General features: G+C 49.2%; 1 protein-coding gene across 1 annotated transcript; it reads left to right on the forward strand.

Moving 5' to 3' along the window:
* Positions 1-1,504: 1,504 nt before the first annotated feature.
* On the forward strand, positions 1,505-3,391 carry FAM181B (family with sequence similarity 181 member B). The gene has a single exon (XM_032640849.1). It carries the CDS (start codon positions 1,662-1,664, stop codon positions 2,940-2,942), a length of 1,281 nt encoding a protein of 426 aa, XP_032496740.1. The 5' UTR covers positions 1,505-1,661; the 3' UTR covers positions 2,943-3,391.
* Positions 3,392-17,473: the final 14,082 nt, after the last annotated feature.

The raw sequence follows: 17,473 nt of genomic DNA on the forward strand, positions 1-17,473 counted from the left end.
TGGTTAAAACTCTGGCTTCCACTGCACACGACACCCAAAAAAACAGAAAAAAAAAAAAAAAGAAAGAGATGGAGCCCCGGGTAGACTCTGCACCTAAACTATAATAACTTATTTAGAGAACACTTTCTCACACACACAGTATCTTCATGCATGTTACCTCACTAAATCCTCATGAACACCCTCTGACTGAGGTGTTCTATCACATATTAGATGTTCATGTAAGGAAACATAGTCACCTTTTTGTGTTTTAGAGAAATAAGGGCAAATACTCATCACAGGCTATAGAACAGTCAATAGATAAGGATTTTCCACAGGATGTTTCCTTTAAAGATCACAAGTGCCCTGTGAGGTAGGCAACCTTACCTGCATTTAACATGAGTAAGCTAAGGCAGAGAGAGGTCAGCTGGTTTGCCCGAAGCTATGTACCCATCAGAGCAAGGATTTCAACCTGTCACAGAGCTATTGAGTGGTGAGGCTAAGACCAGAACCTGTCTTTTCTGAATCATCTTTCATGCTCTGCCAAATTACTCATTTCCTCTATCCCAAGAAACTCGCCCAGGTGAAAGTGGGTCTAAATGAACATCAAGGTGATTCTTGAAATGCAACATAAGTTCCAAAAGGGCAACTTAAATGGCATGACAGTTAGGGGAGAGGTTCCAGTCCATATTTTGTCCTAAGAGGCTGAGAGTTTTATACACACACAGGGCTGTTTCTCTAAAGCACCAGCTAGCTTAGAGGGAGTGACTTCCTTGCCTCCTGCTGTCTACTGCTAATAAAAGATGGGTCAAGTGCTGGCCTCAGTTTGCTATAAACAATTAACAGGTAGAAGAAAGAGCATCAGAGCTGAGTCCTGTAGGAACTCGAGTTAGAATTTTAGGACCAGGGCTAGAGCTTGAAGAGACACTAGTTTCCTTCTCCTATCTGATAGGTGAGGAAGCCGAGAGAGAACATAAGTTTTGTAAAGGGCTTAGCAATGGCTTTGGAGTCAGCCTGGACTGGATATAGCTTTGGCCAACTCACTGAAACTCTCTAAGGCTCAGTTTACTCATTTGTTAGATGGTGATAATAATACTGAGGCGTACTTTATAGGACTATTGTTCAAAGGTTAAATGAGGAAATGCATGGACAGTGCCTGGCATAAGCAATTTCCCCGTAGCTGATGGCTACTATTGTTACCAGAGCTGGGACTGAAACCCACGGGTCTGGACTCTTGCCTTCTCAGCCTCATGGAGAGTGCCCAGCGCCAGGGCGTGGTTGTACCGGAGCTGGAGTTTGAGGACGCGCCATCCCATCCTCACGTCTTGCGGTTGGAGCTAGCCAAGAGAAACGCGCGGGGTGAAGGGAAACTAAGGGGTTAAGGCGATGAGCTTGAGAAAGCCCAGAAAACTAGAAAAGCGACCCCCTCACCCCCACCCCCGGCTTAGCCCAGCTAAGTAAGCCCCTCCCCTTCGCCACCGGGGCGGTCGCCGCGCGCTCCCTCCCTCCGCCCCTCGCTTACAAGACCTAATGAGCTCCCCCGGGAGGCCGAGCAGCGAGCCCGGCCCCAAGCGAGGAAGCTGTGCCGCGCGCACAGCGCCAGGGCGGGAGCCGGGCCTGGGCGGCGGGCGGGAAGCGGCCGGGGGCGCACGGGCGGCGCTGCGGGCCGCCCGGGAGCCGCGGCGATGGCAGTCCAGGCGGCGCTCCTCAGCACGCACCCCTTCGTCCCCTTCGGCTTCGGGGGCTCCCCTGACGGGCTGGGAAGCGCCTTCGGAGCCCTGGACAAGGGTTGCTGTTTCGAGGACGAGGAGACCGGGACACCGGCGGGCGCGCTGCTGGCGGGCGCCGAGGGCGGGGACGTGCGCGAGGCCACCCGCGACCTGCTCAGCTTCATTGACTCGGCGTCCAGCAACATCAAGCTGGCATTGGACAAGCCCGGCAAGTCGAAGCGGAAGGTGAACCACCGCAAGTACCTGCAGAAGCAGATCAAGCGCTGCAGCGGCCTCATGGGCGCCGCGCCCCCGGGCCCGCCCTCCCCGGGCGCCGCCGACACGCCCGCCAAGCGGCCGCTCGCCGCAGCCAGCGCCCAGACGGTCCCGGTCCAGGCCCACGGCAAGGCGGGCCCCCGGCGGGAGACGTCGCAGGCCGCGGCGGCCGCCAGCCTCCAAAGCCAGAGCCTGGCCGCGCTCTTCGACTCGCTGAGCCACGTCCCTGGGGCAGCAGATCCTGCCGGGGTTGCGGAGGCGGCGCCCGCTGCCGGGCTCGTGGGAGCGGGCGCTGGGGGCGTGGGAGGGGACGCGGCCGGCCCTGCAGGGGGTCCGGCCGTCCCCGGCGCCAGGAAGGTCCCGCTGCGGGCCCGCAACCTGCCCCCGTCCTTCTTCACCGAGCCGTCCCGGGCGGGCGGCCGCGGGTGCGGCCCGTCGGGGCCCGGCGTGAGCTTGGGCGACCTGGAGAAGGGCGCCGAGGCCGCGGAGTTCTTCGAGATGCTGGGGCCCGACTACGGCGCCGGCACCGAGGCGGGCGTCTTGCTCGCCGCGGAGCCTCTCGATGTGCTCCTCACCGGAGCCGCCGTCCTAAGGGGACCCCCGGAGCTGGAGCCCGGCCTCTTTGAGCCGCCACCCGCGATGGGGGGCAGCCTACTGTACCCCGAGCCCTGGAGCGCCCCGGGCGGCCCCACGACCAAGAAGTCACCCCTGGCTGTCCCCCGCAGTGGCTTGACCTTGAACGAGCCCTTGCGCCCCCTGTACCCAGCCGCCGCGGACTCTCCGGGCGGGGACGACGGGCCCGGCCTTTTGGCCTCTTTCTCCCCCTTCTTCTCAGACTGCGCTCTGCCCCCGCCGCCCCCGCCCCCGCAGGTGTCCTACGACTACAGCGCGGGCTACAGCCGCACTGCGTACGCCAGCCTTTGGAGACCGGACGGGATTTGGGAAGGGGCGCCTGGGGAGGAGGGAGCGCACCGGGACTGACTGCGCGGTACCCTTCTCCCCCAGTGGAGACTGCTGTGGAGGCGGCCGCCTCTGGGTCTCTCCTAAGCCTAGAGAACGATGGGCAAATGCACGTGGAGTTGAAACGGGATTTTAAAAATTCAGTTAATAAAAGAAACTTAAGAAAAAGAGATGAAGAGAAGTTGGGGGTTGTTTTAATCACAGCCTCGTGTTTAAAAAAAAAAAAAAAAAAAGCCGTTGGAAGGTTCCTACCGGATCAGACAAGCCAAGAAATCAAGACGGGATTTGGGGAATGGGGTGGGGATGTCGGAAGGGGCAGGAGGTGGTTTCTGTAGCCATCTGTCCCTTCTCCAACTTTTCATCAAAAGGTCAGTGTATTTAGTGTGCTTGCCCCCTCCAAACAGTGCCCTGGTCCCTCCCCTCCCCTGCCCTTAGAGTGCGTTATGAATTAAAGTCTGTATTGAAAAGAATGGAGCAGAGGTATGTTGTTATTGATTTGGGTGTTTTCTTAGAGGACGGTTTCCTGTGTGGTCTCTGCCTTGTTAGGTGAGAGTGTTATTGAGGACGTGAGGCCAGTGGGCACTGCCGACCTCCCCTGTGCTGGTCCCGGGTCTCTGTCACTTTTCCTCCTAGGTTTCTTCAGGCTCCCTTCTTTCTTCCATCTCTTTAACTTTCCCACTCTTATCAGTGCCCTTGTTCACTTTTCTTTCTCTGGCCTCTCATTGCTCTGTCTATTTTTTCCTGTGGGCTTTTCTTGCAAATTTCTGATGTAGGAGCCTTAAATTTAGCAAACCTGGGGTCCATTTCTCTCCTTTTCCCATTCTTCAACCACTTTGGGAGGGGGAGACTGGGCAAGTTATAACATCTTTGCATCTAAGTTTCTTTATCTGAGAGGGTGGGGACGACGATATTTCCTCCACTTTTCACTTCTTCACAGCTTGTTGGGTAGCTCAGAGGGAAAATACATAACATGCCTTGAGCACCCCACCCCCAGGCCAGTGCTTGATTGGGTCTGCAGGTATATATACTTTATAAACCTATATAAATGTTTTCTACACATGGAAGCCATTAGGACTGTAAGTCCCATGCTCTTTGTTGGTCCATCTATTTGCCTGGTGATTGCCCTTTCCCTTACAAGCTGTACACTCTCTCTACCCTCTGTCATTTTGTTCCACTCTGCCCCCCCCCCCCCCCCCCCCCGTTGGTTTCTGCCTCCTGTGCTTCCTCACACCCACATTCTCTCCATTAAAGGGCATAGTGAAGGTGTGAAGTTTCCCAAGGAGACTCTCCCAGACTGTCCCCTGGAGTCTGATCCGTTCATCAGAGGGAGATTGGGGAAAAATCAGAAATGTTTTAACCAGCCATGAAGTGGCAGGACTCATGGCATATCAGGATCATTGAAGGGCAGAGGAGGAAAGACCGGGTGGGAAGTGAGCCGCTGGAAAGAAAAAAGTGAGCCCTTCAGTTCTGCAGCCTTGCCGGTGAAAATGTCAGGAGAGACCAACACCCAGACAATACGAGATGTCGCCTACTGGTTATGTTGCAGTGGAGAGAGAGCTGCCTCTGTTCAGGCAGCCAAGATAGATTGTAAGAGTATCCACATGTGAGAAAGTTGAAACCCAGTGTTATGCAAAAGATTTTAAAGTCTAGATCAGTGTTTGCCCAAATCAAAAGTACTGCGATCTTTTCAGAAAAGAATTTGGGGAAAAAAACAAGATACTGAGCCATGGCAGACAGCTTTCAATACTATCCCTAAGTCACTTTCTTCTGAATAAAACCTGTCTTAAGAAAGCACCACAAGAAATACAGCAGAGTCCTGTTAACTATGAAAAGAACGTTTGCAAGTTTAGAAACTTGGTGTCTATTAAATTGCGAGGTGGTAACAAATGATTAATTCCACTGTGCTAGCAGAATATTATTCAGCAATTATTTAATTTATTGAAATGACTTTATGCTGTTATGATCCCCATTTGAAAAGTGAGGCTCAGACAGGTTAAAATAACTTGTCAAAAGCAAGTAGTGGGTCCAAGATCCAGATCTGTAAGTGTCCTGTCACCAAGACCTGTCTGTTAGTTTGCTTCTGCCGTGCTTTGTTAGTGTGTACGGTTTCCAGTCCCCTGCATTACGCTACTAGCAGGGATTCAACATCACCACCATTGACATTTTGGGCAGGTTAATTCTTTGCTGTGGGGACTGCCCTGTGCATAGTTGGATGTCTAGCAGCATCCCTGGCCTCTACCCACTAGATGCCGATAGTACTCCCCTACTTGTGACAATCAAAAATATCTCCATTACCACAAATCCCCTGGGGGGCAAAATTGCTACCAGTTGAAAACTACTATGCTAGACAAATATATAAGCAGCATCTGTGGGGTGCCTGACACTTTCACGTACATGACCTCATTTAATACTTACAAAGGTTTGTGCTTAGGTATTGTTATTATCCTCACTGTTGTAGGTGAAAAGTAAGAAGGGCAAAGGGAGGGGCTAAATCAATCAGCTTAGCTACATCTCATCTCTGCTAATTTACTAGCCATGGACTAGCTAACTGTATTGAAAGGAAGTCTTCCCCTTGGCAAAATTGGATAACTATCCCAAAGGGTTATCATGAGGATTTGGCATAGGGTATGTATAAATGCCCACCACCAGAGAAAGATAGTTCTTAGTACCAGGCAGCCAAGTCTTGGCATTATGTCAAGGTTCCAAACCATCCAGGATGCCAAGAATGTGTGCTTGGGCCCTATGTAGCCTCCAAATTGTCCCATCTCTGATTCCTCTTCTCCCCATGTTGCTTTCCAGTCTGAGCTCATGTATGCCTGACTGTGCAGCCTACCACAGTACAGTAAGGAGTGCCCATTAATAATAGTCCTGCCAAAGGCTGAGTATATTTTTTGCTTCCTCTCATGTTTCATTTTCTCCTGAAGCCTGTTAAAAAGTATTTTTGTCTCCTGTCTAGCCACGTACTTGCCCACAGACAAGTCTTTTTAAATGCAATGGTAGATATTTTTCAAGACTGGAAATATGTTATGATATGCTTGTAGTTGTATGACTTTGGACAGGCTGGGGATCTTAGCCTAGCTGGTGATAATAATTACGTTATATGCTGCGTATTCAGGATTCCCCGTCTCAGCTGGGAATTCCTGTGTTCTTGGAATGTGTTTTACTGTTTTCTTACATCTCCAAGCCTTTGCTCATCTCCGTTCAAGCCTCAACCCCACCCTTCTCCTCACTCTGCGTCCTGACAAGATGGAAAGCATCTGTTGTAATCCCCCTCCATTTCCCATTCCCACTTTCACACATGGGATTTTCTCTCAGGCAGGTGGGACCTTCTCCTACCCTCAGGACTCAGCATCCTGCCTCTTCTACTTCATGAGGACAAGATGCTGCTCCATCAATTATCCTTAGCCTCCTATATCTCCAGCCTCATCCTCACTTTTTCCTTTCATTATAGAAATAGGCCTTCAGCATGGTTTAAAAAATAAGAAAGAGGGGGAATAAAGAGGTGAAAAATTCTCTTGACCCTGTTTCCTTCTCTAGATATTACTCTATCTTCTTCTCTTTAGAGTTGAGTCTCTCAGAAAAACAATCCACACTTTTTTGCCTCCATCTCACCTGCTCTTTAAACCTTAACTATTTTGAGTCCTAAGGTGATCAAACATCCCAGCTTGCACAGGACTGTCCCAGACAGAGTTATTTTGCCTGGAGCAGTGTGTTTGGTGGCAGGCATAGGGGATATTGTGACATGCTTTCAATCATTTGTTCTACCCATAGACTGTGACCAGAATTTTCCTCTGTGAGATTAACAATAACTAGAAGCCCTGTTCTCAATGAATCTAAAATTGAGTTGGACTGTTCAGACTATAGGTACAAGAGATGTTTAGTGCCAATATGAGAGTGAAGAAGCAATACAGGAAGATAATCTGAGGGATGTCACAAAGTACTCGATAGTTTAATTCCTAAATAAATAGTATAGGCAGGTTTTTTTTGCTTAAAAAATGTGATGTTACTAGAAACATATTCCAGGTTGAGAAACACCATATTTATTTTTTCATAGAATGTGATGGCAGGGATGGAGAGGAGAGAGAGAGAGAGAGAGAGAGAGAGAGAGAGAGAGAAAGAGAAAGGAGAGAGAATATGTGGCTAGATTCCTGGCAATGGACTCAAGATCCACTTATTACCTAGAATAAATGTTATGGGTTGGATTGTGTTCCCTCAAAAAGATATGTTGAAGTCCTACCTCCCAGGCCCCCAGAATGTGACCTTATTTGGAAATAGGGTCTTACCTAATCAGAGGTTATCAAGTTAAAATGAGGTCACTAGGGTGGGAGCTACTCCAATATGACTGGTGTCCTTATAAAAAGGAGAAATTTGGACACAGAGACAGACGCAAAGTGAGAAGACAACGTGAAGATACGAAGGGAGAAGACAGCCATGTGACTGAAGTGATGCATCTACAAGCTAAGGAGCGCCAAGGACTGCCCCCAAACACCAGAATCTAGAAGAGGCAAGGAAGCACCTCTCTCTAGCACCTTCATAGAGACCCTACCGACACCTTGATTTCAGACTGCTAGGCTCCAGAGCCGTGAGAAAATACATTTCTATTGTTTTAAGCCAATTAATGGCACCTTGTTATAGCAGTCCTAGGAAACTAATGAACACTATGACAAACAAAATTAAATTCTACTTATTGGGCCACACAGCATTGTTGTTGTTGTTGTTGTTGTTTTTTGCATGCTTAAACAAGACTTATGTGACTATGCCATATATTATTTCATTTCACTTCATTTCATTTTAGGAAATACTAGGAAAGGGACTCTGAACAGATGTAACACAACCTCTAGAAGCTGTCCACAATTTGAGGGATGGACTGTCAGCAGCCAAGAATGCTAGGGAGGGCTTCCGTGGTGGCGCAGTGGTTGAGAGTCCGCCTGCCGATGCAGGGGATGCGGGTTTGTGCCCCGGTCTGGGAAGATCCCACATGCCGCGGAGTGGCTGGGCCCGTGAGCCATGGCCGCTGAGCCTGCGTGTCCGGAGCCTGTGCTCCGCAACGGGAGAGGCCACAATAGTGAGAGGCCCGCGTACCGCAAAAAAATAAAAAGAATGCTAGGGAACAGACTGGGCAGCTCAGTTCATGCCCAGGCTTGGTCAGAATGGGGTGCATCTGGCAGAGACTGCTGACTTGTTACGCACTCTGAGGCTCTTGTTGAACCTCATCACATCCAGCGTCACTTAGCTGCAAATCCTCAGCCTCTGGGCCAGGAAGGACCTACCAGGAAGGACAGTGCAAGGGGGTCCGCTCCTCACCAAGAAGTGGGTCTACTGGACAAGCATCTGTGTGCTCAAGTTGGTGCAGCCTTTCCCCTGTCTTCCTTGGTGTGTGCTTGATCGGTATGGCACTGCTTTTGCCCTGTCTCCCACTCATGTTTGGCCGTGTCTGGAGCTCTACTGGGACACCCAGTTCACTTAGCAGGGGCCTGGCCCTTTGTTTTCACTAGACTTGAGGCTTGTGAACGCAGGCATTGTGTGTGTCTTGTTCATTGTTGTACTTCCAGGGACTGTCTGTGTCTGACATACAGGGACTCAAACACTTATCAAGTGAACAAATTGTCAGCCCTCCTTGCTACTGGCAAGACTCTGTCCTTCCTTGCTACCAAATTCTCTGCCAGCTCCAGCCACTACTTCAAGATGCCTTCGAAGATGGCTTGGAACTAAAATGCTGCCTCTCATGGAACTGCCGTTCCTGGATTCTAACAGCTCTGAATGTCTCACCTGCCCCTCTCATCCTCACTTCCCCTCAACACATTTCCAAGTCCAAGTCTCACTTGCCTCTGGGACCTTGTGACTAAGCTGCTTTCCTAGACCCTGATCCTAATCAGTATCTCTAGCCCTGTTCCAGTTTCTTTGTAATATTCACCCCACGAAAGACCCCCACTTTTCATTTCCCAAAATGAGAAGTTTTTGTTAAAGTCAGAAATTAGTAGCATTCCTAAAAACACGTGAAATTAACTATATAAGTCATGATTCTATTTGTTTGGCAGCAGTGTAAAAATAACTATTTTTTTCAAGGTCGAAAATAGTAGTAAAGAAATATCAGTCAGGAGGAGGGATGTCAGTGAGATGACGGAATAGGTGCTCCCAGTTTGTCTCCTTCACAGGAAGACCAACTAGCAACTGTGTACAACAAGACACCTCTGAAGATTCCAGAACCCGGAAGTGGGGTTGAAGCATACGCTTGGATCACAGAAACCAGGAAAAACTGCATTAGAAGGGTAAGAGCAGGACTTCCCTTTGACTGCATTGCCCCTCCCCCAGGCTGGCCTGCCTCTGTACCTAGAAGGTCCCCCAGGGCCTACAACTTCTCCTGTGGGAAAAAGAGAGCTCAAGGTGGACATCCAGCTTCCCCAGCATTCCAGGATGCTTCCCAGGAGGCCCACTTCAGTCTTGCCTTACAGGAATCACTGGGGGAATCAGTAGGGTTAGACCAGCAGGGATCAGCTAGAGACGGAGGAGCGGATGAGGATCATAGTAAAGCAGCATGTATGTGGCTCTTGGCCGACTGTGTTGCTGCTGGTGGTGGCACCTGAGCAGAGAGCCCAGCTGGTGGCCATGCCTATCCACAGAGCTGAGGTAGTGCCCCTGTCTGGCCAGGGAGCTCTTTGGGCAGTTCTGTCCAGTTTGGGTCCACAGCCAATGGGCTTTCCAGCTGTAGATCTCATTCTATGGCCCCACCTGGACAGGGTGCCAAGCCCTCAGTCCGGCCTGGTTGCTGAGCGTAGCCTCCAGCCCTGCCTGACAAGAGGGCATGGGGAGAGAACCCTGAGCAGCCTCCGAGCCCAGTTTACTGCCCTGTTTGGGCAGGGAGCCAAGCCAGCAGCCCTACATAGCGTCAGAGCACAGACTGTGGCCTCACCCAACCAGAGAGGCTGGGCACTAATCCTGCCCAGTCTCAGAGCCTAAGGCCCAGGGTGATGATTGAGCATAGCTGGTGGCCCAACCCGATCAGGGAGCCGGGCCCACAGCAGAGCACAGCCAGCGGCCTGTCCAACTGTGGATGACAGCCTGTGGCCCTACCAAACTATGGGACACAGCCTGTGGCCCTGTCTGATCATGTAGTCAAGCCAGCTGCATTTTATGAGGCTAGCATCTCCCTGATACCCCTGGACTGAAAAACAATGCACAACCTAAAAGTTGAGAGTTATGTTTTATTCAGCAGGCAAAACTGAGGACTTCAGCCCGGGACACAGCATCTCAGAGGAGAGATGCTTCCAAAGAGGTAAGGGAGGAGTCGGGATATGTGGGAGTTTTTGCGACAAAGGCCAGGTAGTTGGAACATCAAAAGATTACTGTTAACTGAAGAAAACCAGACATCTCAAGTTAAGGAATTTAGTGCTTTTCTGTGTGTGGGAAAATGCAAGGGTCTGGACTCACTGAAATCATTCCTTTGAAATGCATGTCAGCTATCTGGGGCCAGTATCCCAGTGCTTTCTCACCCTGAACCCCCTCAGGGTGCGTAGTTGGGGGTGAGGGCTTGTCTATGGGCAGCCTATTTGTCTCTATCCTGAGTTCCCTCAGAGCTCACCGTCTGGGTGGCTGTAGCAGCTTTATGGCTGCAACATCTTTTTTTATCTGATATGGCAGGCAACAATTTTTCCATTGACATACCAAAGCCAGATAACAACGCTCTAAGAAAAGAAAATTAAAGGCCATATCCCTGAGGAATATTGAAGCAAAATCCTCAACAAAATATTAACAACTCAAATTCAACGGTACATTAAAGGGATCATACATTATGATTAAGTGCAATTTTTTCCATCAATCAGTTCACGTCTGACCAGGAGAATCCCTAGTATCTACCTTCACAGAAGACAAGAACACAGTAACAGCATGCGGTAAGGAGGAACTTGGAGCAGGAGTGGTCTAACTTGCATGAACAAAACCATAATTTGGGGACAACTTACAGCCAGGCTTCTTTATGTTTAATTAATTGCTCAACCACCTACTGCCTTATTTGCATGAATTCTTAGTATCTCTCTGCTAGAGTCTTCCCCTCACCCCAGAGCATGCCAGAACCTGGATGCTTACACGGTCCAATAGACATATAGTCCAAAAAGGGGATTCAGACTGGCTTTGCCATTCAAGTGAGTCTAGAACTGGGGTCTATAAATCTGCTACTGTCATTGCTTGTCATGCAGCTCGGTTTCACAGAGTTGTACAGGTCATATACACTGTGGAGCTTACACACCCAAGGAGATGAGTGGAAACTAAAATCCAGCCTGTGCTTACTGTTGGGCTACTAAACTGGCACCCAAGGAAGGGGATGCCGCCTTCTTTTTAAATTTATACAAAGATGCTAAATAGGTAGCTCTGACCCTGGGTGTCACCACTGAAAACTGGTCTTACTCAGAAGAACAGACCTGTTGGTGCAGCTGAACCCATTTGCTGCAAAAGTCCCATGTGCATTGTGGGAAGACAATCTCCTCCCAGGAGCACCAGGTCAGGACTAGTCTGTAACCGCTACCTCAGGGACCAATACCACCAACACTCCCCTTCTCTCTTTCTAGGATCTACTTGGATCATCAGCTTTTCCTTTTAAACCCTTTCCCTGAACTATGGGTGTTATGGTTTGAATGTGTGTGTCCCCTCAAATCCGTATGTTGAAACCTTAATCTCCAATGTTGTGGTATTTGGAGTTGGGGACTTTGGGAGTTAATTAGGTCATGAGGATGGCCTTTTTTTTTTTTTTTGTGGTATGCGGGCCTCTCACTGTTGTGGCCTCTCCCGTTGCGGAGCACAGGCTCCAGATGCACAGGCTCAGCGGCCATGGCTCACGGGCCTAGCCGCTCCACGGCATGTGGGATCCTCCAGGACCGGGGCACGAACCCATGTCCCCTGCATCAACAGGCAGACTCTCAACCACTGCGCCACCAGGGAAGCCCGAGGATGGCGCTTTTATGAATGGAATTAGTGCTTTTAAAAGAAGAGGCAAGAAAGCTAGCTCACTCTCTTCTTTGTCCTCTACTGTGAGGACACAGAAAGAAGCAGGGGTCTTACCAAGAACCCCACCATGCTGGCACCCTGATCTCAAACCTTCCGCCTCTGGAACTAGGAGAAATATATGTCTATGGTTTAAGCCGCCCGTTCTATGGTAACTGTTATAGCCGCCCGAGCTGACTAAGGCAATGGGGCCCCTCATTTTTAAGGGAGGCTTCCTCAGGGTTCACAGTTGATTTCCTGTTCCAGTCTATTCTTTCTTTAATTTTTAAAAATTTTATTTATTTATTTTTGGCTGCGTTGGGTCTTTCTCTAGTTGTGGTGAGCGGGGCCTACTCTTCGTTGCGGTGTGTGGGCTTCTCATTGCGGTGGCTTCTCTTGTTGCAGAGCAAGGGCTCTAGGCACGTGGGCTTCAGTAGTTGTGACATGCGGGCTCAGTAGTTGTGGCTTGTGGGCTCTAGAGCGCAGGCTCAGTAGTTGTGGCACACGGGCTTAGTTGCTCTGTGGCATGTGGGATTTTCCCGTAGCAGGGCTTGAACCCATGTCCCCTGCGTTGGCAGGCGGATTCTTAACCACTGCACCACCAGGGAAGTTCCCCAGCCTATTCTAACCTAGCTGGCAACTCCTACCTTCTGGTAGGGGCCACTGTGGGTGGGTCCTGGCTACATTTCTTAGGTGGTCTGAGCGTTGAGGGGCATCTTTGGAGCCAGGCAGTCAGACAGAACTGAATGTTAATTCCTGCATTGCTCTCTTAGCTGTGTGCCCTTGGGCAGAATAGTGAACCAGAGCTTCAGCTTTCTCTTCTGACAAATGGCAATAATGATATAACATAGGGTTGTGGCTCCATAGATGATGTATATAGAGACCCAGGCACTACATAAAGACCCTTTTAAACCTGTCACTCTTTTTTTGTTTACATCTTTATTGGAGTATAATTGCTTTACAATGGTGTTAGTTTCTGCTTTATAACAAAGTGAATCAGTTATACGTATACATATGTTCCCATATCTCTTCCCTCTTGCGTCTCCCTCCCTCCCACCCTTCCTATCCCACCCCTCTAGGTGGTCACAAAGCACCAAGCTGATCTCCCTGTGCTATGCGGCTGCTTCCTACTAGCTATCTATTTTACGTTTGATAGTGTATATATGTCCATACCACTTTCTCGCTTTGTCACAGCTTACCCTTTCCCCTCCCCATATCCTCAAGTCCATTCTCTAGTAGGTCTGTGTCTTTATTCCTGTCTTACCCCTATAAACCTGTCACTCTTACTGTAGCTACTATTGCCCAGAGAGGCCTCAGTAGAGAGCAGGAAAAGTGCCTCAGACTTTGCGGTCGTTTCTCTTCCCTGCATCCCGTGAGGAAGGGCTCTGGATGCCCCGAGATTTTCATCTCAGGATTTAAAAGGTCACTAGAAGCTCTGGCACTGAAAACGCCCGATCCCTCCACAATGACTCGGAATCCGTGACTAACGGGCCCCTTCACATGAGCTGGTTCCTAAAGAAGCGATGGCGGCAGAGGGAGACTTTACCCCAGAAGACAAAACGAAACCGGCACAAAGGACTCGCAGCGGCGGCGGGCGGGAGTGGTGCATCCTGCCCACGCTCTGCGCACTGGTCCTTCTCCCGCCCGGGCCTCCCTCCGAGGGCTCGATGGCGGGTGGTCAGCTTTGGGCCCGGGGAGGTGCAGGACGCCCGAGTCCTGGGTGCGGAGTGCTGCTCAGAATCCGATCTCTCAATCAATTCTGCCCGTGACAGCAGGATTTCATTGCGTGGCAGGGACCAAAGTGCCCAGAGAACCCCGGACACGTTTGAACAGTAACCCAGCACTCGGGCGGAATCTGAATCACCTTGGCAAAGGCCTGGGTCATGGGTGGCTGCCAGAGCAGCCGCTCACTCCCTCGGTGGCATGAGGAAACAGGGAGCCTGCAGTCTGACCTTAATTACTGTCCTCTCTCTGAGCGGAGGTAGGGGTGGGGAGCTTACCTTAGCTCCTGTGTGCCACTGCACACCAACAGCCAAGAGCAAGCTGGAACACAGTGGAGACTTGGGAAACAATCACAGCTACACCAGCTGCGTCTGGACCTGCACTGGGCACAGACCCAGGCAGACCTGTGCTGAATTCTGTTCCGGCCTTTTCCTAGTGATGCCATTGGTAGTTACAGAACCTTTCTGAGTGTTGGTTTTCTCATCTGGAGAGTGCGAATAAAAACATTCCCTGCTGTTCAGGGCAGGTCTGACCATAAGAAATCATGTATATAGCTATTGGCAAAGGGTCAGGAACACAGCAGACTCCCAGGCAATGGTCGGTATCCTTGTTTCTTACTGGGATGCAACCAACTCTGCTACTTACAAGCACTGGGTAAGTCAAGTCACTTGACCATTTTTGAGTATCATCTATAAAACGAGGACACTGGTGTCTCCACATGATGGTTGTGAGGTGAACTGAAACGTAAACAGCCAGTCTGCCACAGTGTCTGCAGCGTTCAAGGCGTTTAGTAAATATTAGCAGAATCTGAAAATCATGGGGTCAGAGAAGATGATCCCCTCCTTAGCTGTGAATTTATTTCCATTTCACCTGGAGTCTGAGGAAGATCAAAGTCCTGTTGGCTCTCTAATGGTTCCCAACTCTAAGCTAATGCTTGTAGCTGACTTCTAGGTCAGTTTGATATCATTTCTTCTGCATGAGACTTGTCATTTCCTTTCGGCTAAGGGAAAAGTTTCCAACGTAAGAGCAAATCATGGCGAGCAGAATGGTCCTCAGTCCTGACTGACCTTCAGAATCACCTGTAGTGAGGCAAGGGCTCACCAACACTCCCTGAAGGGACTGGTTCAGCTGGGCCAGGCTCGGAGCCCACTTTGAAGACCACTGTTTTGTGCCATGTGCTTCTCATAGGGTGCTGAGGACCGGCTGCTTCTTCTATTACCTGCTTGGTCCTCAGCCTCTGTCAATATCTTTTTTGTTTTTCTATTTTCTTTATTCACATAGTTGACAAAATGTACCACTAGAGCATGTACAAGTTAGGGCTAATCTTGACACTGGACAAAGTTATAGGGTCACGTTTGATGGGAGAGAGGAAATAGTTCTTTTCTAAACATTTAAAAAGAATTTAAATATTTATACTCTATGTGGCAGCAAGCAGATAAAATTGGCCTTTGGGCCAATTAAAGTGTTTGGTGTTAAGTTTAAAAAGGCTGTTTTAAGAGGAAATCTGGAAATGTGGATTATAGCCTTAGCCCTGTCAAAATGGGCAGGTTCCTAAACTTCCCTGAATCTCAGTATTTTCCTCTGTGAGATGAATATAGTGAAGACACTACCTGTCCCGTTTACTTCATTATGCCATAGTGAGGAGGGAGGGAATCAAAGAATTGGCAGTGTTTTGTAAAATGCAGAGCACAGAACAATGGAAAGAATCACAAATTCTGCATCTGCCTCTAACTTACCTTGTGACCTGGGGCAAGTTAATTTTCATTTTAGTCCCTCGGTTTTCCCACCTGCAAAGTGGGACCAACCATGCCTAATGTCCGTCTCAGTGGGATGTCTTGGGGACAAAATAGAGGGTGTTTGTGAAAGCACTTGGAAAAGCCGGAAACCTGTCTTAAATGGCTGTAGTGTTAGAGTCTCCACTTCACGAGGATGAAATGAAGTTAGTGTGGGGCAATGTCCCACTGAGCATCCGGGGCAGAGCTGGGGTTCTAACCAGGCCTGGTGGGCTCAGTGTCTGCCTCCGGTGGACATTCCCAGTGCCCTTTGTAACTGCGCTGCCTTCTCTTTTCTCTCAGTTGCTAATCTTTCTGAGGTGCAGGCAGGCCCAGACCCATTCTTTGGGTGAGGCCAGGAAGAATAGGGCCATTTACATCTCTGTTCAGGTACTGGAAAATCCTTTTATCCTGCATCGCTGAAAAGCATCTGAGGTAAAAACTTGGGGAATCCAAAGGCCTAAAGAGCCACCTAGTGATGACACATGCAAAGGACTCTTTCATCAGTAGCTTCATGGGCATAGAGGTAATAGGGATGCATTTGTTTTCTTCCTCTCTTAAATTTGTGCCTACCCTGGCAACCACCGAACGGAGATTGATGTAACTGTGCCTCTTCGCTGCTTGTAAACCGGATTGCCGAGTGATGCTGAATGAAAGCTGGGAATTCCTGCAGACCTGAACTGCTACAAAGCACGGTTTCCACTCTCAGCTCCCAATTTGTAGTTAGATGCGTGCATCTGACTGAGTTTTAGGTGATGGAATGTGAGTGAAAGTGATGTGCTTCACTTGTAGGTTGGCCCCCTAAAGCTTCCCTCGTGTGATCCTCCATGCTTTTTCTCCTTTGTGGTTTGATGCAAATGGGCATGGCAGTCTTGGAATTCATGCGCTGAAGGTGGAGCCACAAGATGAAAGGAATCTAGATCTCCAAGTCATTATTTAGAGGACAGCTGCCAGTCAATGAAGAAAACTTCTTTTGGACTTTATATGAGCAAGAAATAAACCTGTATTGTGCTTCAGCTGTAAGTCATCTTTGCGTTTGTTTGTTACAGAAGTTAGAGTGAAGTTAACCAATACAGGTGTGCCTGCTGGTTATGCTAATCAGATCAACAATGGGAATTAGAGACAGGTTTACCATGGTTTACCATGGTTTACCATGAAGCCAATGAAACTGTGTCTTTAGGGTTCTTCACTTGCACAGGACCCTTCCAAGGCCCAGGGCGTGTGTATCTGCATGTGTGAGTGTGTGTGTTTGTGTGTGTGTGGTCCCCTGGCAATATATTCATATGGTTATGTTTTGTGCAATTTGTAGAAGATATCCTTAACTGCATGCAGCTGGTTAGGATGACTGTCTCCTACCTTTTCAGCTTCCCTCCATCACAATTTCCTTTGTATTGTATTCTATTGGAGGGCCATGGGAATTTTTCTCATAATTTTTATTTATTAAAAAAATTATTTGTATATATATATATATTTTATTTTTGGCTGCATTGGGTCCTCATTGCTGTGTGTGGGCTTTCTCTAGTTGTGGCGAGCAGGGGCTACTCTTCGTCACGGTGCGTGGGCTTCTCATTGTGGCAGTTTCTCTTGCTGCAGAACACGGGCTCTAGGTGCGCGGGCCTCAGTAGTTGTGGCGTACGGGCTCAGTAGTTGTGGCTTGTGGGCTCTAGAGCGCAGGCTTAGTAGTTGGGGTGCATGGGCTTAGTTGCTCCGTGGCACGTGGGATCTTCCCAGACCAGGGATCGAACCCTGTCCCCTGCATTGGCAGGTGGATTCTTAACTGCTGCACCACCCGGGAAGTCCCAGAATTTTTTGAATTTAATGGGAAGTTGAGTGGGATACGTGTAGTCTGAGCTTAGTGGATATATTTATGTGGTTTTCTCTCTCTTCCGTGGAGAATTAAGTTATTGCTAGTTGTTCAGCATAGGAATGGTTTCCAGGAATGCTCATACACTCACTGTGCAGTTGTTAAAAGAAGGTGCACGGTTAGAGGTTGCACTATAATAGAATCTGTTCTAAAGTGCCTGGTCCAGGAAAAATATGAGCAGTAGAGGAGGAGCAAGGTTTCATTTCTGTGGAGTCACAAGG

The sequence above is a fragment of the Phocoena sinus genome, chromosome 8 (genome assembly GCF_008692025.1).
Source record: "Phocoena sinus isolate mPhoSin1 chromosome 8, mPhoSin1.pri, whole genome shotgun sequence".
Classification (NCBI taxonomy): domain Eukaryota; kingdom Metazoa; phylum Chordata; class Mammalia; order Artiodactyla; family Phocoenidae; genus Phocoena; species Phocoena sinus.